We start from the raw sequence: 26,175 nt of genomic DNA on the forward strand, positions 1-26,175 counted from the left end.
ATACTGCTCAAAAAAATAAAGGGAACACTTAAACAACACAATGTAACTCCAAGTCAATCACACTTCTGTGAAATCAAACTGTCCACTTAGGAAGCAACACTGATTGACAATAAATTTCACATGCTGTTGTGCAAATGGAATAGACAACAGGTGGAAATTATAGGCAATTAGCAAGACACCCCCAATAAAGGAGTGGTTCTGCAGGTGGGGACCACAGATCACTTCTCAGTTCCTATGCTTCCTGGCTGATGTTTTGGTCACTTTTGAATGCTGGCGGTGCTTTCACTCTAGTGGTAGCATGAGACGGAGTCTACAACCCACACAAGTGGCTCAGGTAGTTCAGCTCATCCAGGATGGCATATCAATGCGAGCTGTGGCAAGAAGGTTGGCTGTGTCTGTCAGCTTAGTGTCCAGAGCATGGAGGCGCTACCAGGAGACAGGCCAGTACATCAGGAGACGTGGAGGAGGCCGTAGGAGGGCAACAACCCAGCAGCAGGACCGCTACCTCCGCCTTTGTGCAAGGAGGAGCAGGAGGAGCACTGCCAGAGCCCTGCAAAATGACCTCCAGCAGGCCACAAATGTGCATGTGTTTGCTCAAACAGTCAGAAACAGACTCCATGAGGGTGGTATGAGGGCCCGACGTCCACAGGTGGGGGTTGTGCTTACAGCCCAACACCGTGCAGGACGTTTGGCATTTGCCAGAGAACACCAAGATTGTCAAATTCGCCACTGGCGCCCTGTGCTCTTCACAGATGAAAGCAGGTTCACACTGAGCACGTGACAGACGTGACAGAGTCTGGAGACGCCGTGGAGAACTTTCTGCTGCCTGCAACATCCTCCAGCATGACTGGTTTGGCAGTGGGTCAGTCATGGTGTGGGGTGGCATTTCTTTGGGGGGCCGCACAGCCCTCCATGTGCTCGCCAGAGGTAGCCTGACTGCCATTAGGTACCGAGATGAGATCCTCAGACCCCTTGTGAGACCATATGCTGGTGCGGTTGGCCCTGGGTTCCTCCTAATGCAAGACAATGCTAGACCTCATGTGGCTGGAGTGTGTCAGCAGTTCCTGCAAGAGGAAGGCATTGATGCTATGGACTGGCCCGCCCGTTCCCCAGACCTGAATCCAATTGAGCACATCTGGGACATCATGTCTCGCTCCATCCCCCAACGCCACGTTGCACCACAGACTGTCCAGGAGTTGGCAGATGCTTTAGTCCAGGTCTGGGAGGAGATCCCTCAGGAGACCATCCGTCACCTCATCAGGAGCATGCCCAGGCATTGTAGGGAGGTCATACAGGCACGTGGAGGCCACACACACTACTGAGCCTCATTTTGACTTGTTTTAAGGACATTACATCAAAGTTGGATCAGCCTGTAGTGTGGTTTTCCACTTTAATTTTGAGTGTGACTCCAAATCCAGACCTCCATGGGTTGATAAATTGGATTTCCATTGATTATCTTTGTGTGATTTTGTTGTCAGCACATTCAACTATGTAAAGAAAAAAGTATTTAATAAGATTATTTCTTTCGTTCAGATCTAGGATGTGTTATTTTAGTGTTCCCTTTATTTTTTTGAGATGTGTGTGTGTGTGTGTGTGTGTGTGTGTATGACTTTTTTGAAAACTCTCAAAACCTAATTTAACTTACATAAACTGCAATGATCGGTGGTCAGCTAGCTTGAAGGGTGTCTTTAGTTGCAAAATGTACCGCAATCTTCCAACCTATTTAAATGTTGAGCTCGAGGTTATTTAATCCTCCAACCGCTAGAGGGTGTCTGAAGTTAGGGGGTGTCTGAAGTTAGGGGGTGTCTGAAGTTAGGGGGTGTCTGAAGTTAGGGGGTGTCTGAAGTTAGGGGGTGTCCGAAGTTAGGGGGTGTCCGAAGTTAGGGGGTGTCTGAAGTTAGGGGGTGTCTGAAGTTAGGGGGTGTCTGAAGTTAGGGGGTGTCTGAAGTTAGGGGGTGTCCGAAGTTAGGGGGAAAATTAGAGAGTTTGTAAAGGAGTTGTTTGTTGTTGATGATGATGCTGTATCACAAGATGATCAACTGTTTTCTTCTGAAGGAGTTGGATGATGTTGTTTTCTTCTGTTCTCTCTCCCCCCTCTCTCCCCCTCCCCCCTCTCTCTCCCCCTCCCCCCTCTCCCCCCCCCTCTCTCTCTCCCCCCTCTCTCTCTCTCTCTCTCTCTCCCCTCTCTCTCTCTCTCTGTCTCTCTCTTTTTCTTTCTCTCTCTTTTTCTTTCTCTCTCTTTTTCTTTCTCTCTCTTTTTCTCTCTCTCTCTCTTTTTCTTTCTCTCTCTTTCTTTCTCTCTCTCTTTCTTTCTCTCTCTCTTTCTCTCCTTCCTCTCCCTCCCTATAGGAGTTAATCGAGGCCTTTGATATCACCGAGCCACTGATCCAGGCTCCCAGCACACAGCACACAGAATGATGCTGATATATAACAGCTATTTCCTTTTAAAACATTAGAGCATTTTATCGACTTTAACTAGCTATAAATATTAGTTTTCTATTCATAGGTCTTGTTCGCGGTTTTTGTATTTGATTAAAGAGAGTGAACCCAAGACAGTGATGTGTGTTTGACTTCAAGGAAGAAAATGAGGGTGATCTGCACATCCTAAACATATATTTTGCTGAGCTAACACATCACAATCAGATAAAGGAATGAGAGAATATTGCTGCTCGCCAGGGCTTGTTTTTCCTGGTACCCAGATATACGGAAGTCCTGGTACCCAGATTTGCAGAAGTCTTCAAGCCTATAGTTCCCCACAGTCCTTTTGGCCAAAGGGTTTAGATGTTCCTGCTAGCCTGCTCTGCTTTTCAGCTCCAGCTGCATTTGCTAGTGATTTTAATGCGTTCCTATGTTGTGTGTTTAGGTGGAAATCATTCATCATGTAACTGCAGGTAAATAATGGGTGTATAGGGGACGTTTCAGTTTCATCATGTAAATAATGCGATGTTTCACTTTCATCATTTAACTAATGGGTTTCTAGGGGACGTTTCACTTTCATCATTTAACTAATGGGTTTCTAGGGGATGTTTCACTCATCATTTAACTAATGGGTTTCTAGGGGATGTTTCACTCATCATTTAACTAATGGGTTTCTAGGGGATGTTTCACTCATCATTTAACTAATGGGTGTAGAGGGGATGTTTCACTTTCATCATTTAACTAATGGGTGTAGAGGGGACGTTTCACTTTCATCATTTAACTAATGGGTTTCTAGGGGACGTTTCACTTTCATCATTTAACTAATGGGTTTCTAGGTGACGTTTCACTTTCATCATTTAACTAATGGGTTTCTAGGGGACGTTTCACTTTCATCATTTAACTAATGGGTTTCTAGGGGATGTTTCACTCATCATTTAACTAATGGGTGTAGAGGGGACGTTTCAGTTTAATGTGTTGCTACTTCATACTTTGTCACAGCATCAGAACATTTTCATTTTAAAAGTCACACATTTCTACAGTGTGTCATGTTTTCCTCTGCCCTATTTCAGATGAGTGCACTCTAATTTCTAATGCTGTTTTCATAGTTGCATGAATGCAGACATGCGTCATGAACCAAGACTTTCATTGCCTCTGGGTCTGTGTTTTAGAGAGGCATGGTCCTTCTACGCTCCTCGCTGCCTCCTCCTTTGCCATGTGACCGGGTGTTTTTTCCCTCCAGTTGCTGTGTTCCTCAGCCTAATATATATTATACCATGAGATGGGAGCTTATTGATAAGGGGACAGAATACATTAATAAATCGCTTTCGTTTCACTTTTAATTGAATTTGCATATAACGTAGCTAGCTAGTTGGACCACAGTGAAGGAAAAGCTGCCAACAAGTGCTCAGCATATGTGGGGACTCCTTCAAGACTGTTGGAAAAGCATTCCAGGTGAAGTTGGTTGAGAGAATGCCAAGAATGTGCAAAGCTGTCATCAAGGCAAACGGTGGCTACATTGAAGAATCTCACTTTTTTTGGTTACTACATGATTCCATATGTGTTATTTCATAGTTTTGATGTCTTCACTATTATTCTACAATGTAGAAAATAGTCAAAAATTAAGAAAAACCCTGGTACTGTAGGTCAAATGTTAACCCTGGGCGGTGCAGGCAAAGCATGTATTAGTCCCTGACTCACACACTCTCACTCACGTGCATACACACAACGGGACTCTCAGTCATGTGCATACACACAACGGGAGTCACACACTCACTCACGTGCATACACACAACAGCACACACACACACACACACACACAGAGAGACAGATACATGCCTGTGCAGCGGCGGGTAGCCTAGTGGTTAGCGCGTTGGGCCAGTAAACCGAAAGGTTGCTGGATCGAATCCTCGAGCTGACCAACTGTTCTAGGTATCCCACCTTTCCACAGGTGTCGAAGACGTGGATGTCGATTAAGGCAGCCCCCACACCTCTCTGATCAGAGGGGTTGGGTTAAATGCAGAAGACAAATTTCAGTTGTACAACTGACTAGGTATCCCACTTTTCCTCACACATACAAATACACACACACACACAGTTGACACACACTTCCTCTGTGGCGTCTCCCTCCTGCAGCACATCCTCCTCCTAGCCTGCTCCAGCTCTCCTCTGTGATGCTTCCGTAGCCATGTCTCTGCTGTGGCGTTAACTGCCTGAGATGCAGTTCTGCAGAGAGGTGTTCTGTCAGCCCTGTAGCACCACTACAGCCACATCGCCTGTACTAGATGATATGGAATGGAGGATGGGGAGCTGTATAGGAATCGCACCACGCAGCAGTAGCCAGGTAGGAACAACAATCTCTCTATATCCTTCTCTCCGTGTGAGAGGGAGGTAGGCTGAAACATTTCTAAGAAAATCAGCAGTGTTGGTGGCTAAATGCTTGTCGTGGATGGAGAGGAAGAACGGAGAGAGGGAGAAGATGAGAGATGCAAATGGATGTATTTCAGTGTTTGCATGCAGTGGCTGTGGAGAGGCAGAGTGTGGGTGTACTGCTGTGTGCTGGAGGGCTGATGTCAGGAGCTGGAGAGACCGAGAGAAGGGGGAATGAGGAAGACGAGAAAGGGGGAGGGAGAAGCCAGCGGATGTGGACTAAAGCGTGAGATGTGGAAAGGCAGAAGAGTAGAAAGGATAGAGAGATGAGAATGAAACAGAGCAGGGACACTGGGTGGCAGAGAGAGAGAGAGAGAAAGGGGTATATTAGAGAGAGAGAGAGAAAGAAAGGGGGATATTGGAGGGAGAGAGATCATAGAGCGAGATAAAGATTTTAAAGAGAAGGGATCTGGTTGTAAAAATTGAATAACAGATTAAGAGACTATCTAGAGAAGGAAACATGGATTTGTCTAAAGGGAAGAGAAACATTTCTAAACCATTGTTTCTTGGGGATACGGTATATGCAAAGCGGTACAGGCAAAGCGCTCAATATACAGCTCTCTATATCCCTCAGTACTAGAACACCTTTGGATTGGATACATGCAGAGATCTCACACTGTGTAGTCAGTGGCTAGGATTAGGGTTAGATTGGATACATGCAGAGATCTCACACTGTGTAGTCAGTGGCTAGGATTAGGGTTAGAGTGGATACATGCAGAGATCTCACACTGTGTAGTCAGTGGCTAGGTTTAGGGTTAGATTGGATACATGCAGAGATCTCACACTGTGTAGTCAGTGGCTAGGATTAGGGTTAGATTGGATACATGCAGAGATCTCACACTGTGTAGTCAGTGGCTAGGATTATGGTTAGAGTGGATACATGCAGAGATCTCACACTGTGTAGTCAGTGGCTATAAGATGATCGAAACAAAACTGAGGAGACTGATTACATCATCAGGCATGGGATATTTATTTATAGCCATGATAGACTGGTTCAGAAAGCCTGTTCTGTTCTGTCTAGCTTGTGATTGAAGCCGATAGAGGAGGAATGGACTCTAGAGAATAAACACTATTATCCAAAGTATTATTAATGCTTATCCTGACAATTAGTTTTCCCTTTACACACGTCACAATAATCTTTATTGACATACAGTGGCAAGAAAGATTATGTGAACCCTTTGGAATAATCTGGATTTCTGCATAAATTGGTCATCAAATTTGATCTGGTCTTCATCTAAGTTACAACAATAGACAAACACAGTCTGCTTAAACTAATAAAACACAAATTATTGTATTTTTCTTGTCTATATTGAATACATTATTTAAACATTCACAGTGTAGGTTGGAAAAAGTATGTGAACCCCTAGGCTAATGACTTCTCCAAATGCTAATTGGAGTCAGGAGTCAACTAACCTGGAGTCCAATCAATGAGACTAGATTGGAGATGTTGGTTAGAGCTGCCCTGCCCTATAAAAAACACTCACAAATCTGAGTTTGCTATTCACATGAAGCATTGCCTGATGTGAACCATGCCTCGAACAAAAGAGATCTCAGAAGACCTAAGATTAAGAATTGTTGACTTGCAGAAAGCTGGAAAGGGTTACAAAAGTATTTCTAAAAGCCTTAATGCTCATCATTCCATGGTAAGACAAATTATCTATAAATGGAGAAGGTTCAGCACTGTTGCTACTCTCCTAGGAGTGGCCGTCCTGCAAAGATGACTGCAAGAGCACAGCGCAGAACGCTCAATGAGGTTAAGAAGAATCCTAGAGTTTCAGCTAAAATCTTACAGACATCTCTGGAACATGTTAACATCTGTTGATGAGTCTACGATACGTTAAACACTAAACAAGAATGGTGTTCACGGAAGAAGCCACTGCTGTCCAAAAAAACATTGCTGCACGTCTGAAGTTCGCAAAAGAGCATCTGGATGTTCCACAGTGCTTCTGGCAAAATATTCTGTGGACAGATGAAGCTAAAGTTGAGTTGTTTGGAAGGAACACACCACACTGTTTCTGGAGAAAAAAAAGGCACAGCAGACCAACATCAAAACCTCATCCCAACTGTAAAGTATGGTGGAGGGAGCATCATGGTTTGGGGCTGCTTTGCTGCCTCAGGGCCTGGACAGCTTGCTATCATCGACGGAAAATTAATTCCCATGTTTATCAAGACATTTTGCAGGAGAATGTAAGGTTATCTGTCCGCCAATTGAAGCTCAACATCATTTGGGTGACGCAACAGGACAACTACTCAAAACACAGAAGTAAATCAACAACAAGAAAATACACCTTCTGGAGTGGCCCAGTCAGAGTCCTGACCTCAACCCGATTGAGATGTTGTGGCAAGACCTCAAGAGAGCGGTTCACACCAGACATCCCAAGAATATTGCTGAACTGAAACAGTTTTGTAAAGAGGAATGGTCCAAAATTCCTCCTGACCGTTGTGCACGTCTGATCCGCAGCTACAGAAAACGTTTGGTTGAGGTTATTGCTGCCAAAAGAGGGTCAACCAGTTATTAAATCCAAGGGTTCACATACTTTTCCCACCCTACACTGTGAATTCGGTGGGTTCAATAAAGACATGAAAACATATAATTGTTAGTGTGTTATTAATTTAAGCAGACTGTGTTTGTCTATTGTTGTGACCTAGATGAAGATCAGATCAAATTTTATGACCAATTTATTCAGAAATCCAGGTAATTCCAAAGGGTTTACATACTTTTTCTTGCCACTGTACAGTAATTACTTATGATTTTACTGCTTTACTGTTTCCGTGTATGATTGATTGATTGGTCAATCAATCATCTCCTCTCCCGTCTCTTCACCACTCCCACCCTCAAGGAGAGTCGGTGAGGAGAGTGAACGAGGATGAAAATGCACTTGATTGAATTGAGATGTTCCTCCTCCACTCACACATCATTAGACAAGTTAGACAAGTTTATAGGGCTGGATCCTCAAATAAATGATGTTAACAGGGGTGGATGTCCAAATAAATGATGTTTACAGGGGTGGATGTCCAAATAAATGATGTTAACAGGGGTGGATGTCCAAATAAATGATGTTTACAGGGGTGGATGTCCAAATAAATGATGTTAACAGGGTTGATGTCCATAATAAATGATGTTTACAGGGGTGGATCCCCAGAATAAATGATGTTTACAGGGTGGATCCCCAGAATAAATGATGTTTACAGGGTGGATCCCCAGAATAAATGATGTTTACAGGGGTGGATGTCCATAATAAATGATGTTAACAGGGGTGGATGTCCAAATAAATGATGTTTAGAGGGGTGGATCCCCAGAATAAATGATGTTTAGAGGGGTGGATCCCCAGAATAAATGATGTTTACAGGGGTGGATCCCCATAATAAATGATGTTTACAGGGGTGGATCCCCAGAATAAATTATGTTTACAGGGGCGGATCCCATAATAAATTACATGTATTCTTCATGAATGGGTTGCCAACACGCCGCCTACTGTAACAATGTGGTACAGATAAATATTTAGGATTCTCCCGTTGAAGAGGCTGTCAGGAGTCCTACACGGTAATGAAAATAGTTTTATTAAAATGTGGAAGCCACTTATCGACCACGTTCCGAGGGAGCTTTCCCGATACTCTGCCCAAGGGTTTGAATACCATGTGTGGTGGATCGGTGTCTCCCAGTCCTTGTCCCAGGGGGCTGCGCGTTTTTGTTTTTGCGTTAGCGCTGACAAACTTTAGTCAGCCGATCAAAGGTTGGATGAGTTGGTTGGTGGAGACTGGGTGTGTTGGACAGATGCAATCCTCATATGTAATGTGAGTGAGAGCTGGTGAAACACTGTTTTTCTGGGTGGTTTGTACAGGTCCGGATTGATGCACCCATTTTATTTTCCCAAGCTCCAATCACAATTTAGCTTCGTAGAGAACACAAACTGTTTCACTTGTATTGGTCTTCGTTTTCTGTCAGCTGTTTGTCAGTGCTGTTTTTGTTTTGTATTGTATGTTGTTCACTAATGTTGTGTGCCTTCACTTCATGTTTTAAACAAGTCCAACCTTCAGCACACAACGTCCAGGGGATGAGCAAGCTCTACCACTATGGGGACAGTTTAGTTGCTGCAACGTAAGACAGTCTCGTTTTTTCCAATTGTCTGTTTTAGTAGCGTGAAACGTTCCTATTCACACCAAGGTGAAGAGAGGAATAATAGAAGGAATGAATCTGAGCCTCACGATTATTACCTGTGGAAGGCGGTGCTTCCAGCTAGGTGCGGATTTCATCGGCCGCGTCAGGCATGATTGTAGATCTTTCAAACAAAGTCGCGAGAGTGCGACTCCCGAGTAGTATGTTGAACCGAAGTTGAATGACTGAAAGGGAACACCAGGTTCCTCTGCTACAGATACTCAGTCTACTAGCAGAGAGAGGCAGAACAAGCGTCACTAACAGGTTAAAGAACATATCTAAGAGTCTCTCTAACAGGTTAAAGGTTGTATCTAAGTGTCTCTAACAGGTTAAAGGTCATATCTAAGAGTCTCTTTAACAGGTTAAAGGTCATATCTAAGAGTCTCACTAACAGGTTAAAGGTCATATCTAAGAGTCTCACTAACAGGTTAAAGGTCGTATCTAAGTGTCTCTAACAGGTTAAAGGTCATACACTACATGACCAAAAGTATGTGGACACCTGCTTCTCGAACATCTCATTCTAAAATAATCTACATTAATATGGAAAAGCAGCTTATCCAAAAGTTGTTTGATCATATCCAACCCAGACAGGTCATGATGTACATTGAGTAACAACAACCCTGGGTCTTTGTAAATTCTTGAATTGAACATTGTGCTCAATTAAATAGAGATCGTTTTGGAGTAAAACTCAATCTTCGGGCAAGACCAGAAACATTGAAAGTAAGACCCAATGCCTGTTTGGTATTTAGACCAAATGGGAGGGATCTGTGGGCCGAACTTGCTCGGAGTCTGAGGGGTTAAATAGGGCCTATTTAAAACGGGTTTCTCTGAGCCTATTGCAGAAGAAAGTAGTATTTATGCAATTCATAGCTTTATTCCATTCTTCCTCCTTGCGTACAGTCCCCAGATCCCTTTCCCAGTGCCCCTGTTTTTTCTATGCAGTCTGGGTTTAACATAATTCCATAAAAACGAGAGAGGAACTTTGTATTATTTCTAAACTTAAGCAGACGGTCCTCTACAGAGCTTCTAAAGTCAATATTTTGAGTATACAACTTTAAAGAGGAAATACAATTATGAATTCGTAGGAATCCCCAAAAAAGTGGTTACCTGGGATACCATTTAGTTTGAATCTGTTGGAAAGACATTAACACTTTTTTATCCTAGAATAGATCATCCTCTATCCTCACGCCTCTGGTGTGCCATGAGTCAAAGATACCACTTTCAATACCTGGAGGAAAGGCCTTGTTTTTTTGTCATTGGTACGAGGGATGGACAGAGTCTCCTTTCTCGCTGTATATTTTGATATATCATGCCATTTTCCTATTGTCCTGCCAACAATGGGGTTCTGCCCGATCTTTGGAGGGAGTTTAGGAAGATCATTGCTAAGCAAACGCAGCATGGTTAATGGAGCACAACACCACAAATCTACATTGTTTGTACCCCAGTCCAGGTAGTCATGGAGCCATTGAGAAATAGTTATTTCATGGCAGGCCCAATTGTAGAACATAATATTTGCTACAGCCAGGGCCACCTCTCTTCAGTGTTAGTTTTAACATTATATACATTTTAGAGGATTATGTCCAGTTCAGCTCTAGTTTCTTAGTTATCATTAAAGGAAACATTTACAGAGGGTTCGAGGAGTCGTAGTAGTGTATTAATTTTGATTAGGTTGATTCTACCAAGCCATGAAATAGGGAGACCAGTCCATCATCGTTCTAGATCTATTTTTACTGTTCTTATAAGAGGAAGAGGAAGTTTATTTTGAGCAAATCTTTGATATTGAGTGTGACTGATAAACCAATATAGAGAAAGCCAGAGGTAGAAGACATAAATGGGAAATTTGAAAGAGCTGTGACATCATCAAAGTCTCCCAGCGGCATTGTCTTAGACTTATCACTAAAGTTTATTTTGGAGCCGGATAGTCTGCTAAATGCATTAATAATATCAAGGATGACAGGGATATGTATTTCCGGATTAGATACAAATACCAATATGTCATCGGTCTATAATGCAATATGTTGGGTTGATGCTCCCAACTTAATGCTCTCAATAGCAGCATGGTTCCAGGTGGATTCAGCAAGTGGTTCTATGGCCAGCACAAACAAGAGTGGGGACAACGGACATCCCTGTCGGCTTCCCCTCTCCAAACAGAACTCTGTGGAGCTAGAACCCTGGCCCTATGAGAGGGGTATAGCAGTTGTGTCCATCTGATAAATTCCACCACAATCCAAACCTTTTTAGACCATCAAATGGAAAACCACTCAATCCTATCAAAAGCCTTTTGGGAATCCAGTGAACTGACAAGGCCTCTGACTTTAGTAGTACTAGCGTGATGAATAACATTAATACGTCGTCTAACATTAGCACAACCAATGCTTAATGTATCCTGTTTGATCAGAATTCATCAAATAAGGTAAGTATGCCTATTGCCTCCTCGGGAGAAGCTTGAAAAGTATCTTACAATCGTTGTTGATAAGGATTATTAGTCTATAGGAATTGCATAATTTGGGAGGCTTGCTCTTTTGAGGATCAGAGAGATATTTGCCAAATATCCAGTTTGTGGAAGGTGTCTCTTTAGAGAGTCAACATACGTACAAGTATGCGGACAAGCAACTACTTTACCCAGTTCATTTTAATAGAAATCAGACTATCATCATCTGGCCCTTTTGCTTTCCCACTTTGTAGTGAGCTGATTGCCTCTTAAGACTTCAGCCTCAGAGGCATAAAGATTATCTATGTTCCTGAGAGAGTGAGGGGAAGAGTAATCTTATCAAAGAAAAGGTTTCTGCCGAGTCCACCAGAGCCCTATGGCACCCTATTCCCTATATAGTAGTTATCAGTAGAATATCGTTTCTTATAGTACCTTTTCTTTATTCTCAAAGGTTTTTACCCAGATCATCTTTTAGTTGAGATATCAAATTGAAGCTAGTCTTGTTCTTTACCTAACATGCAAGATACCTTCCAGGATTTTTCCCAGAATCATAAAGTCTATATCTGGCGTAAAATAATGATGACTCTGCGTTTTGGGTCAGGAGGTAGTTTAATGCAGAGAGGGTGGTCTCAACCTTTTTTAATTAGAGATGTTGAGGGCCTTTCAAAGTTTTCTCAAGATCTTTTAATTCCCTTTCCAATTGGAGTTGGGCCTCGAGAGCCTTCTTTCTCCTTGCAGTGTTATGTGATACGATCGAACCTCAGAGCTAGGCAGCCTCCCACACTATAGAGGGGCTTAACATCACTTGTATCATCAACCTGCATATAGAGTTTAAACTGATCTATTTGCAGAATCTACATTATTCAAGAGAGAAAGATTCAGCCACCAATGTCTAGTAGTGGGATCTCGATAAGGTGGAGAGATTGAAACATGGATAGGCGAGTGATCTGTCAGAGAACAGACACTAATTTGTGCGTCCGTGGATTCTGTCTCTAGTTGTTAAGAAGAAGTCAACCATGGAGAATGACTGATGAGCATTAGAACTTCTTCTGTAATCATGTTCTCTGTTCTCTTGGGTGCATCAAAGAGATTTAGTTCACTGTAGGGCGGCAGGTAGCCTAGTGGTTAGAGTGTTGAGCCAGTAACCGAAAGGTTGCTGGATTGAATCCCTGAGCTGACAAGGTACAAATATGTAATTCTGCCCCTGAGCAAAGCAGTTAACCCACTGGGTGACGAAGATGTGGATGTTGATTACGGCAATGCCAGGGTTGTGGGTTCGATTCCCATGGGGGACCAGTGCGGAGAAAAAAAATGTATGAAATGTATGCATTCACTACTGTAAGTCGCTCTGGATAAGAGCGTCTGCTAAATGACTAAAATGTAAAATGTAAATGTTGTGCAACTGACTAGGTATACGCCTTTCCAGTTCAACAGTGGATTCTGTTTTCTTAGATGGGGATGCTAGTTTAGTGTATTTGCGATCAATAACATAGTTGTGCCCTCCAAGTACAACAAAAGGTGTGAAGAAGCAGCCTCCTGAGCACTTGGTTGGGGTAACCCCAGAGCGAGGGGTCTCGGCATGGGTCTGTGTGATAAAACATTACTGTGACAACAGTGCCCTCACGTTTGGTAAATGGGGTACTATGTCAGCCATTACCGGAGCCCCCTGTGGCCGTAAAGGGGCCGGGCTTCATGCAGGCTATACAGTCTCCCTAAAGTACAACGCATGTTGGAAGCTTGTCCATGTTTAATGCTGCCCGTGCTTCACGGTGTTCAGTGTTCAAGAGGTATATCAATCTCCCCAGGGTGAGTGACAAGTTAGGTCACTGTCCATAAGGTGGCACCCCTCCCCCATAGGTGGGTAATTACTGGGATTCATTGCTGATTCCTGCCTGTAGCTCACTAGTCTCTATGAGGTGTCTATTGATACAGGATATGGGCTCTAAAGGAGATTAATTGTTGGTAGCGGAGTTGAGGGTTGTACACAACCATGCTATTACCATACAAACAGTCTCTGTGGTTCATATGAGCCCCAAAATGAGCTGTCTGTCTCCAGCTCAATGCTTTCCATTACTGGGAATTAAATCAAATCAAATCAAAGTTTATTTGTCACCTGCACCGAATACAACAGGTGTAGATCTTACAGTGAAATGCTTACTTACAGGCTCTAACCAATAGTGCAAAAAAGGTATTAGGTGAACAATAGGTAGGTAAAGAAATAAAACAGTAAAAAGACAGGCTATATACAGTAGCGAGGTTATTAAAGTAGCGAGGCTACATCCAGACACTGGTTAGTCAGTCTGATTGAGGTAGTATGTACATGTAGATATGGTTAAAGTGACTATGCATATATGATGAACAGAGAGTAGCAGTAGCGTAAAAGAGGGGTTGGCGGGTGGTAGGTGGCGGGACACAATGCAGATAGCCCTGTTAGCCAATGTGCGGGAGCACTGTTTGGTCGGCCCAATTGAGGTAGTATGTACACGAATGTATAGTTAAAAGTGACTATGCACATATGATAAACAGAGAATAGCAGCAGCGCAAAAAAAAGGTTTGGGGGGGGCACACAATGCAAATAGTTCGGGTAGCCATTTGATTACCTGTTCAGGAGTCTTATGGTTTGGGGGTAAAAACTGTTGAGAAGCCTTTTTGTCCTAGACTTGGCACTCTGGTACCACTTACCATGCAATAGTAGAGAGAACAGTCTATGACTGGGGTGGCTGGGGTCTTTCACAATTTTTAGGGCCTTCCTCTGACACCGACCGGTGTAGAGGTCCTGGATGGCAGGCAGCTTAGCCCCAATGATGTACTGGGCTGTACGCATTACCCTCTGTAGTGCCTTGCGGTCAGAGGCCGAGCAATTGCCGTACCAGGCAGTGATGCAACCAGTCAGGATGCTCTCGATGTTGCAGCTGTAGAAACTTTTGAGGATCTCAGGACCCATGCCAAATCTTTTCAGTCTCCTGAGGGGGAATAGGCTTTGTCGTGCCCTCTTCACGACTGTCTTGGTGTGTTTGGACCATTCTAGTTTCTTGTTGATGTGGACACCAAAGAACTTGAAGCTCTCAACCTGCTCCACTACAGCCCCGTCGATGTGAATGGGGGCGTGCCTTGGTCCTCCTTTTCCTGTACTCCACAATCATCTCCTTAGTCTTGGTTATGTTGAGGGATAGGTTGTTATTCTGGCACCACCCGGCCAGGTCTTTCTGACCTCCCTATCGGCTGTCTTGTCGTTGTCGGTGATCAGGCCTACCACTGTTGTGTCGTCTGCAAACTTAATGATGGTGTTGGAGTCGTGCCTGGCCATGCAGTGGTGGGTGAACAGGGAGTACAGGAGGGGACTGAACACGCACCCCTGGGGAGCTCCCGTGTTGAGGATCAGCGTGACAGATGTGTTGGTACCTACCCTCACCACCTGAGTGCGGCCCGTCAGGAAGTCCAGGATCCAGTTGCAGAGGGAGGTGTTTAGTTCCAGGATCCTTAGCTTAGTGATGAGCTTTGAGGGTGCTATGGTGTTGAACTCAAATCAAATCAAATTTATTTATAAAGCCCTTCTTACATCAGCTGATATCTCAAAGTGCTGTACAGAAACCCAGCCTAAAACCCCAAACAGCAAGCAATGCAGGTGTAGAAGCACGGTGGCTAGGAAAAACTCCCTAGAAAGGCCAGAACCTAGGAAGAAACCTACAGAGGATCCAGGCTATGAGGGGGGGGGCAGTCCTCTTCTGGCTGTAGATTATAACAGAACATGGCCAAGATGTTCAAATGTTCATAGATGACCAGCAGGGTCAAATAATAATAATCACAGTGGTTGTAGAGGGTGCAACAGGTCAGCACCTTGGGAGTAAATGTCAGTTGGCTTTTCATAGCCGATCATTCAGAGTATCTCTATCGTTCTTGCTGTCTCTAGAGAGTTGAAAACAGCAGGTCTGGGACAGGTAGCATGTCTGTTGAACAGGTCAGGGTTCCATAGCTGCAGGCAGAACAGTTGAAACTGGAGCAGCAGCACGGCCAGGTGGACTGGGGACAGCAAGGTGTCATCAGGCCAGGTAGTCCTGAGGCATGGTCCTAGGGCTCAGGTCCTCCGAGAGAGAGAAAGAAAGAATTAGAGAGAGCATACTTAAATTAAGGATACCGGATAAGACAGGAAAAATACTCCAGATATAACAGACTGACCCTAGCCCCCTTACACATAAACTACTGCAGCATAAATACTGGAGGCTGAGACAGGAGGGGTCAGGAGACACTGTGGCCCCATTGATGATACCACCGGACAGGGCCAAACAGGCAGGATATAACCCCACCCACTTTGCCAAACGCACAGCCCCCACACCACTAGAGGGATATCTTCAACCACCAACTTACTATCCTGAGACAAGGCAGAGTATTGCCCACAAAAATTCTCCCCCACGGCACAACCCAAGGGGGGGCGCCAACCCAGACAGGAAGATCACGTCAGTGACTCAACTCACTCAAGTGACGCACCCCTCCTAGTGATGGCATGGAAGAGCACCAGTAAGCCAGTGACTAAGCCCCTGTAATAGGGTTAGAGGCAGAGAATCCCAGTGGAGAGAGGGGAACCGGCCAGGCAGAGACAGCAAGGGCGGTTCGTTGCTCCAGTGCCTTTCTGTTCACCTCCTGGGCCAGACTGCACTCAATCATAGGACCTACTGAAGAGATGAGTCTTCGATAAAGACTTAAAAGTTGAGACCGAGTCTGCGTCTCTCACATGGGTAGGCAAACCATTCCATAAAAATTAAGCTCTATAGGAGAAAGCCCTGGCTCCAGCTGTTTGCTTAGAAATTCTAGGGACAGTAAGGAGGCCTGCGTCTTGTGACCGTAGCATACGTGTAGGTGTGTACGGCAGGACCAAATTCGGAAAGATAGGTAGGAGCAAGCCCATGTAATGCTTTGTAGGTTAGCAGTAAAACCTTGAAATCAGCTCTTTGCCTTAACAGGAAGTCAGAGGCTAGCACTGGAGTAATATGATCAAATTTGTTGGTTCCAGTCAAGATTCTAGCAGCCGTGTTTAGCACTAACTGAAGTTTAGAGGGAGAACTTGTCCATGTAGACCAACTTGGGTTTCCAATCTCTCCAAAAGAATGTGGTGATCGACAGTATCAAAAGGAGCACAAGGACAGATGCAGGGCCTCGGTCTGACGCCATTAAAAGGTCATTTACCACCTTTTTACCACCAAGTGCAGTCTCAGTGCTATGATGGGGTCTAAAACCAGACTGAAGCGTTTCGTATACATTGTTTGTCTTCAGGAAGGCAGTGAATTGCTGCACAACAGCTTTTTCAAAATGTTTGAGAGGAATGGGAGATTCGATATAGGCGGATAGTTATTTTATATTTTCTGGGTCATGGTTTGGCTTTTTCAAGAGAGGCTTTATTACTGCCACTTTTAGTGAGTTTGGTACACATCCGGTTGATAGAGAGCCGTTTATTATGTTCAACATAGGATGGCCAAGCACAGGAAGCAGCTCTTTCAGTTTCTTAGTTGGAATAGGGTCCAGTATGCAGCTTGTAGGTTTAGAGACCATGATTAGTTTCATCATTGGGTCTAGAGATATAGTACTAAAACACTTGAGTGTCTCCCTTGATCCTAGGTCCTGGCAGAGTTGTGCAGACTCAGGACAACTAAGTTTTGGAGAAAAACATAGATTTAAAGAGGAGTCCGTAATTTGCTTTCTAATGATCATGATCTTTTCCTCAAAGAAGTCCATGAATTTATCACTGCTGAAGTGAAAGCCATCCTCTCTTGGGGAATGCTGCTTTTTAGTTAGCTTTGCGACAGTATCAAAAATACATTTTGGACTGTTCTTATTTTCCTCAATTAAGTTGGAAAAACAGGATGATCGAGCAGCAGTGAGGGCTCTTTGATACTGCACGGTACTGTCTTTCCAAGCTAGTCGGAAGACTTCCAGTTTGGTGTGGCGCCATTTCCGTTCCAATTTTCTGGAAGCTTGCTTCAGAGATCGGTTATTTTCTGTATAGCAGGGAGCTAGTTTCTTATGATAAATGTTTTTTGTTTTTAGGGGTGCGACTGCATCTAGGGTATTGCGCAAGGTTAAATTGAGTTCCTCACTTAGGTGGTTAACTGATTTTTGTACTCTGACGTCCTTGGGTAGGCGGAGGGAGTCTGGAAGGGCATCTAGGAATCTTTGGGTTGTCCGAGAATTTATAGCATGACTTTTGATGATCCTTGGTTGGGGTCTGAGCAGATTATTTGTTGCGATTGCAAAAGTAATAAAATGGTGGTCCGATAGTCCAGGATTATGAGGAAAATCATTAAGATCCACAACACTTATTCCACGGGACAAAACTAGGTCCAGAGTATGACTGTGGCAGTGAGTAGGTCCAGAGACATGTTGGACAAAACCCACTGAGACGATGATGGCTCCGAAAGCCTTTTGGAGTGGGTCTGTGGACTTTTCCATGTGAATATTAAAGTCACCAAAAATGTGAATATTTTCTGCCATGACTACAAGGTCCGATAGGAATTCAGGGAACTCAGTGAGGAACGCTGTATATAGCCCAGGAGGCCTGTAAACAGTAGCTATAAAAAGTGATTGAGTAGGCTGCATAGATTTCATGACTAGAAGCTCAAAAGACAAAAACACATTTTTTTTTTGTAAATTGAAATATGCTGTCATAAATGATAGCAACACCTCCGCCTTTGCGGGATGCGTGGGGGATATGGTCACTAGTGTAACCAGGAGGTGAAGCCTCATTTAACACAGTAAATTCATCAGGCTTAAGCCATGTTTCAGTCAGGCCAATCACATCAAGATTATGATCAGTGATTACTTCATTGACTATAACTGCCTTGGAAGTGAGGGATCTAACATTAAGTAGCCCTATTTTGAGATGTCAGGTATCACAATCTCGTTCAATAATTGCAGGAATGGAGGAGGTCTTTATTCCAGTGAGATTGCTAAGGCGAACACTGCCATGTTTAGTTTTGCCCAACCTAGGTCGAGGCACAGACACGATCTCAATGGGGATAGCTGAGTTGACTACACTGACTGTGCTAGTGGCAGACTCTACTAAGCTGGCAGGCTGGCTAACAGCCTGCTGCCTGGCCTGCACCCTATCTCATTGTGGAGCTAGGGGAGTTAGAGCCCTGTCTATGTTTGTAGATAAGATGAGAGCACCCTTCCAGCTAGGATGGAGTCCGTCACTCCTCAACAGACCAGGCTTGGTCCTGTTTGTGGGTGAGTCCCAGAAAGAGGGCCAATTATCTACAAATTCTATCTTTTGGGAGGGGCAGAAATCAGTTTTCAACCAGCGTTTGAGTTGTGAGACTCTGCTGTAGAGCTCATCACTCCCCCTAACTGGGAGGGGGCCAGAGACAATTACTTGATGCCGACACATCTTTGTAGCTGATTTACACGCTGAAGCTATGTTGCGCTTGGTGACCTCTGACTGTTTCATCCTAACATCGTTGGTGTCGACATGGATAACCATATCCCTATACTCTCTACACTCACCAGTTTTAGCTTTAGCCAGCACCATCTTCAGATTAGCTTTAACGTTGGTAGCCCAGCCCCCTGGTAAACAGTGTATGATCGCTGGATGATTCGTTTTAAGTCTAATACTGCGGGTAATGGAGCCGCCAATGACTAGGGTTTTCAATTTGTCAGAGCTAATGGTGGAAGGCTTTGGCGTCTCAGACCACGTAACGGGAGGAGTAGAGACCAGAGAAGGCTTGGCCTCTGAATCCAACTTGCTGCTTAATGGGGAAAACCAGTTGAAGGTTTCTGTCGGCTGAATGAGTGACACCGGTTGAGCATTCCTACAGCATTTCCCTCCAGAAGCCATGAGAAAGTTGTCCGGCTGCAGGGACTGTGCGAGGGGATTTATACTACTATCTGTACTTACTGGTGGTACAGACGCTGTTTCATTCTTTCCTACACTGAAATTACCCTTGCCTAACGATTGTGTCTGAAGCTGGGCTTGCAGCACAGCTATCCTCGCCGTAACGCGATCGTTCTCCTGTATATTATGAGTACAGCAACTGCAATTAGAAGGCATCATATTAATGATACTACTTGGAGGTCCTGACGAACCATGTCCAGATAAAGCGTCCGGAGTGAAAAAGTTGAATGAAAAAAAGTTGAGCAAGAGAGAAACTAAAAATATAAAAATATAAACGGTAATTAAAAAGTAAAAACCGTAAAGTTGTCAGATAGCAAAGTAAGGTTAGCAACAACCCGCACAGCAGCACGTAAACAACGCTGAGCTGTAGTCAATGAATAGCATTCTCACATAAGTGTTCCTTTTGTCCAGGTGGGGAAAGGGCAGTGTGGAGTGCAATAGAGATTGCATCATCTGTGGATCTGTTTGGGCGGTATGCAAATTGGAATGGGTCTAGGGTTTCTGGGATAATGGTGTAGATGTCAGCCATTACCAACCTTTCAAAGCACTTCATTGCTACGGACGTGAGTGCTACGGGTCAGTTGTCATTTAGGCAGGTGGTCTACTTGAAACATGTTGGTATTACAGACTCAATCAGGGACATGTTGAAAATGTCAGTGAAGATACCTGCCAGTTGGTCAGCACATGCTCGGAGCACACGTCCTGGTAATCCGTCTGGCCCCGCTGCCTTGTGTATGTTGACCTGTTAAAGGGTCCTACTCACGTCGGCTATGGAGAGCATGATCACACAGTCATCCAGAACAGCTGATGCTCTCATGCATGCCTGTTGCTTGCCTCGAAGCAATTAGATTAAATTACGAATCCCCCCTGTCTGTTGCAGTATAAGGGGTCTGTGTTTCAGAGCTGTCTCTTCTATTCCTAGCTAGGTAGTACCTATGACTGGTTAGTAGGGGTCTATTTTTTATGGCTGAGGTCCAGTGCTGGCTGCCAGCCGGTTACTGGAAAGCATCGAACCCCACCTAAATCGAGTGAGGCTCGTTGTGACAACAGTTCCCACAAGTGGCACTGCCAATCGGGGTACGTCACTGATCGCCGGAGCCCGTGTACTCAGAGTTGGCCCGGGCTTTAGGTAAACCTTGGCACATAAACACAGTTTTTTCAACCGAGGTCCACGGTGTTCACAGGTGTTGAAAGTGCTGTCTCCTGTATGTGAGTTCCTTCTCCATGTTCAGACACACAGTTCTCAAGAGTGGTGAAAATGGAAGAGGAATCAATCCTTCCCAGTACACCCATTCATATGGCACTTCACGGGAGGCTCACTGTCTGCTCCGACCAATGGAGTCCATGTGCAGTGACGCCGTGGATAATGCCAACAGTGACTTCAGGGTAGAGGCTATAATTTGTTGTACGTCCCCCGTGCTTCTGCAGCGTCATCACGTCGACTGTCCCTGAGACCTCAGTGCCCGTTTTGAGGGAGGAAATATCCTCCCGTTTCCAGAAGCAGGCAATCCGTGTTGTTCCGATGTTAAAGATCCAGGACTGCTGGTACAACTGGTTACAAAAAGGGATGTGAATTTTTATCCCATTCTAGACCTACGTGCTCTCAGTAAGCACCTCAGAGTCTACAAACTCAGAATCCTCACGAGTCGCCGGCTATTAAAGCGATAGACTGGTGACGGCAGAGTCGAGGGGGCAAGCAGGGTCCCGTATTCAGTCTCTAGGCTTCATAAGACACCAGAAAAAGAGCTGTCTGACTCCGTCTCAGTGCATTCTGTTTCTGGGTGTCGAGCTAGACTCAATCATCTATCCCCATGGAGGGTCTCCGGGTTCCGGCTCTGCTTAGACAAATGTGGGCTGGGTCACACAGTGTGTTTTCACCAGTGCCTACTTGGGACGATGTCTACTGTGATGGAAGTCATTCCCATGGGGCTATTGTTGAAACAGCCATTCCAGCGCTGAGTGCCTTTTGGCTACAAACAAATTTCTGCAGCATTGTAGGTTCCCAAGAACACAGTGGACTCCATCATTCTTAAAAATGGAAGAAGTTTGGAACCACCATGACTATTCCTAGAGCTGTCCGCCCGGCCAAACTGAGCAACCGGGGGAGAAGGGCCTTGGTCAGGGAGGTGACCAATAACCCGATGGTCACTCTGACAGAGCTCTAGAGTTCCTCTTTGGAAATGGGAGAACCTTCCAGAAGGACAACCATCTCTGCAGCACTCCACCAATCAGGCCTTTATGGTAGAGTGGCCAGACGAAAGCCACTCCTCAGTAAAAGGCATGACAGCCTGCTTGAAGTTTGCCAAAAGGCACCTGAAGGACTCAGACCATGAGAAACAAGATTCTCTGGTGTGATGAAACCAAGACTGAACTCTTTGGTCTGAATGCCAAGCGTCACGTCTGGAGGAAACCTGGCACCATCCCTACGGTGAAGCATGGTGGTGGCACCATCGTGCTGTGGGGATGTCAGAGGCAGGTACTGGGAGACTGGTCAGGATCAAGACAAAGATGAATGGAGCAAAGTAAAGAGAGATCTTTGATGAAAACCTGCTCCAGAGCATTCAGGACTTCAGACTAGGGCGAAGGTTCACCTTCCAATAGGACAATGACCCTAAGTACATAGCCAAGACAATGCAGGAGTGGCTTCGGTAAAATCGGAACCCGATCTGAAAATATCTGTGCAGCGACGCTCCCCATCCAACCTGACAGAGCTTGAGAGGATCTACAGTACATAGAAGAATGGGTGAAACTCCCCAAATACATGTATGCCAAGCTTGTAGCGTCATACCCAAGAAGACTGTAATCGCTGCCAAAAGTACTTCAACAAAGTAACGTAACAAAATGTGGAAAAAGTCAAGGGGTCTGAATTTATTCCGAAGGCACTGTATAGCCTTGACAGTGCTATCTAGTTAGGCCCTGTTATGTATGATATAATGTGATACCATTATATAACATTTATCCTAGGCACTACTTTATGTTGTTACTGTGGAACCTAGAGCATTGATACTAATTGAGTACTGCGCCTGCCATGAATGTTCTATGCTTGAAACTTTAGTTTGAATGATGAAGTAATGTAAACATTCTCTGTTTCAAGTATTATTATTACTGTTTGTGTTGTAGTAAGAACACAACAGCCCCCCCCCCCCTCCCCCGTTCCCATTCTGCCCCCTCCTGGCCCCCTTCTTCTCTCCTGGCCCCCTTCTTCTCTCCTGGCCCCCTTCTGCCCCCTCCTGGCCCCCTTCTTCCCCCTCCTCGCCACCTTCTGGCCCCTGTCCACCTCAGCTGACTCACCGGCATCCTCATGCCGTCAGAGCAACCCCTTCACCCCCTTTCCCCCAACCTCTCCCCCTGCCTCTCCCACCCCCGCTGACATTAGCAGACATGTCCTCTCCAGGTCCAGTTCTGCTCCCCCCTCCCTTGCCTCTCCCCCTCTCCCCTGCCTCTCTCCCACTCCCGCGTTCAGTTCACCTCTCCACCTATCACCTGCCTCCCTGCATGCCTCCTTCCCTCCCTCCCTCCCTATCCCCCTCGCGACGTCCTTCCCTCCGTCCTTTTCAGAGCTGCTGAGAACAGAACAGATATAGCAACACAGCAATGCAGTGCTTCTCAGTGCGAGTAGGTGTGAGACAGATAGACAGCGGCCTCAAGTAACACTAGTAACTATATCATTGACTGAACGAGGTCGCATCGGAACCTGCGAATGGAATAATATTGTAGTACATCTTGTTAGTGTTGGTGAGTTTAAGATCTTTGTGACTTTCCGTTGTCCTTTCTCAGTGTTGTTGTCATGTTTTCAGTTGTGTTTCTCGTGTGTTTCTCGTGTGTTTCTCGTGTGCTTCTTGTGTGTTTCTCATGTGTTTCTCATGTGCTTCTCGTGTGTTTCCCATGTGCTTCTCGTGTGTTTCTCATGTGTTTCTCATGTGTTTCTCGTGTGCTTCTCGTGTGCTTCTCGTGTGCTTCTCGTGTGCTTCTCATGTGTTTCTCATGTGCTTCTCATGTGTTTCTCATGTGCTTAGTGAAAAGTAAGTTTGAGTGGTTTCCTGGTACTCTGAACTACTTTGCAGATGCTGTGTTTCAGATTGACATAACACATTAGATTCCCCGCGGACCAGTTTGGAATATTTATTGTTTAGAGGCGCCTTGATCTCAGATTGTCATTATTAAGACAGCATTTTAACACAGGGCTGTGTTGTTGCATGCTTTAAATCTGTGATTAAAATGGAGAGAGTTTGCAAATCTAGCATTACAGTGGCTTTAAACCACATCAGGACATAAGCCCATGTGGTACCAGATATGAGCAAAACTCTACTTTGTCAGTCACTGAGTTGCAGGAGCGGTCATGTTTGAGTCAGGAACACTTTAGTGCACCAGTGGGATGGTATAAGCTGTGTGTTGTCATCTTTGAGTCCAAGACGACCCAAATTCTCCACCGTTCTGCCAAAGTGTGCACTTGTACACTCCCCGTAAGTATTGGCCTGGCATTGGCCAGCAAGCATTAGAATTGGCCAACAAACATTAGAATGGCAGCAGGTAGCCTAGTGGTTAGAGCATTGGGCCAGTAACCGAAAGGTTGCTAGATCAAATCCCCGAGCTGACAAGGTAAAAATCTGTCCTGCTCCTGAACAAGGAAGTTAACCCACTGTTCCTAGGCTGTCATCGTAAATAAGAATTTGTTCTTAACTGACTGGCCTAGTTAAATAAAATAAAAATGGGCCACCAAGCATTAGAATTGGCCAAAAAGTGCACACTTGGGAGAATCATTATGCACACTAAGTAGCGAGGGATACAGTGCTTGGTTGTCACCAGAAACCTGGGGCTTAAGAGATGGGCTGTAGTGAATGATGGACAGGCCCTTGATGAGGTGATGGAAAGTCTTGGCAGCACACAGAGTTTTATCATATGATTTGTGCTAGAGATCATTCCGCGCTGTCCAAACAAACATTAACACTTTTAACACGTCACACATACACACACACAAATATGAACACAAGAGAGAGAGGGTGAAATTACCCTGCAATCACACACATAGTGTTGCAGAGTCAGAGAGGCTGGCCCAACAGGAGAGGCTGGCCCAACAGGAGGGTGGCCTGCAGAGTCAGAGAGGCTGGCCCAACAGGAGCCTCTGGCCCAACAGGAGCGTGGCCTGCAGAGTCAGAGAGGCTGGCCCAACAGGAGAGTCTGGCCCAACAGGAGCGTGGCCTGCAGAGTCAGAGAGGCTGGCTCAACAGGAGCCTCTGGCCCAACAGGAGCGTGGCCTGCAGAGTCAGAGAGGCTGGCCCAACAGGAGAGTCTGGCCCAACAGGAGCGTGGCCTGCAGAGTCAGAGAGGCTGGCCCAACAGGAGAGTCTGGCCCAACAGGAGCGTGGCCTGCAGAGTCAGAGAGGTTGGCCCAACAGGAGCGTGGCCTGCAGAGTCAGAGAGGCTGGCCCAACAGAAGCGTGGCCTGCAGAGTCAGAGAGGCTGGCTCAACAGGAGCCTCTGGCCCAACAGGAGCGTGGCCTGCAGAGTCAGAGAGGCTGGCCCAACAGGAGAGTCTGGCCCAACAGGAGCGTGGCCTGCAGAGTCAGAGAGGTTGGCCCAACAGGAGCGTGGCCTGCAGAGTCAGAGAGGTTGGCCCAACAGGAGCGTGGCCTGCAGAGTCAGAGAGTCTGGCCCAACAGGAGCGTGGCCTGCAGAGTCAGAGAGGCTGGCCCAACAGGAGCGTGGCCTGCAGAGTCAGAGAGGCTGGCTCAACAGGAGCCTCTGGCCCAACAGGAGTGTGGCCTGCAGAGTCAGAGAAGCTGGCCCAACAGGAGAGTCTGGCCCAACAGGAGCGTGGCCTGCAGAGTCAGAGAGGTTGGCCCAACAGGAGCGTGGCCTGCAGAGTCAGAGAGGCTGGCCCAACAGGAGCGTGGCCTGCAGAGTCAGAGAGGCTGGCCCAACAGGAGCGTGGCCTGCAGAGTCAGAGAGGTTGGCCCAACAGGAGCGTGGCCTGCAGAGTCAGAGAGGTTGGCCCAACAGGAGCGTGGCCTGCAGAGTCAGAGAGCCTGGCCCAACAGGAGCGTGGCCTGCAGAGTCAGAGAGGCTGGCCCAACAGGAGCGTGGCCTGCAGAGTCAGAGAGGCTGGCCCAACAGGAGAGTCTGGCCCAACAGGAGCGTGGCCTGCCAGACCACATAACATGATTTAAAGATAGTAAACATATCAGAGTACTATAATGAATGGGACAATCTTCCTCCTTCAAATGAGTGTCACTTTATAATGCTCTCCTGGGTCAATGATACTGCATCAGTCAAGCATAGGACAGATCTCACAATACAAGCAATGAATTAGGAAGTGGAATAAGGGTTTATTAGAAAATAGGATGCAAACGCATGACAGATCAGGGTCTGTAGGAGGGTATAAACAGTGATATTGTGACAGAGAGCAGCCTGGTTAGAGATGACAGATCAGGGTCTGTAGGAGGGTATAAACAGTGATATTGTGACAGAGAGCAGCCTGGTTAGAGATGACAGATCAGGGTCTGTAGGAGGGTATAAACAGTGATATTGTGACAGAGAGCAGCCTGGTTAGAGATGACAGATCAGGGTCTGTAGGAGGGTATAAACAGTGATATTGTGACAGAGAGCAGCCTGGTTAGAGATGACAGATCAGGGTCTACAGGAGGGTATAAACAGTGATATTGTGACAGAGAGCAGCCTGGTTGGAGATGACAGATCAGGGTTTACAGGAGGGTATAAACAGTGATATTGTGACAGAGAGCAGCCTGGTTGGAGATGACAGATCAGGGTCTGCAGGAGGGAATAAACAGTGATATTGTGACAGAGAGCAGCCTGGTTGGAGATGACAGATCAGGGTCTGCAGGAGGGAATAAACAGTGATAT

At 45.6% G+C, this 26,175-nt stretch overlaps 2 protein-coding genes across 4 annotated transcripts in view; both read left to right on the plus strand.

Annotated features, from left to right (window-relative positions):
• Positions 1 to 2,551, plus strand: part of nsmce4a (NSE4A component of SMC5/6 complex) — a 17,840-nt gene extending 15,289 nt beyond the window's left edge. For all 3 annotated transcript variants that reach the window (XM_029702569.1, XM_029702560.1, XM_029702579.1), the window contains exon 11: positions 2,350 to 2,551. In XM_029702569.1, the coding sequence (XP_029558429.1) occupies positions 2,350 to 2,418 (69 nt within the window). In that variant the 3' untranslated portion in view covers positions 2,419 to 2,551. The remainder of the gene's footprint in view (positions 1 to 2,349) is intronic.
• Positions 2,552 to 4,554: 2,003 nt separating this feature from the next.
• The window catches only part of LOC115163111 (serine-rich adhesin for platelets), a 217,806-nt gene continuing 196,185 nt past the window's right edge, over positions 4,555 to 26,175 (plus strand). Inside the window, exon 1 of the mRNA XM_029714736.1 lies at positions 4,555 to 4,759. Coding sequence (XP_029570596.1) covers positions 4,634 to 4,759 — 126 coding nt within the window. The 5' untranslated portion in view covers positions 4,555 to 4,633. The remainder of the gene's footprint in view (positions 4,760 to 26,175) is intronic.

This window comes from Salmo trutta, chromosome 2 (genome assembly GCF_901001165.1).
Source record: "Salmo trutta chromosome 2, fSalTru1.1, whole genome shotgun sequence".
Classification (NCBI taxonomy): domain Eukaryota; kingdom Metazoa; phylum Chordata; class Actinopteri; order Salmoniformes; family Salmonidae; genus Salmo; species Salmo trutta.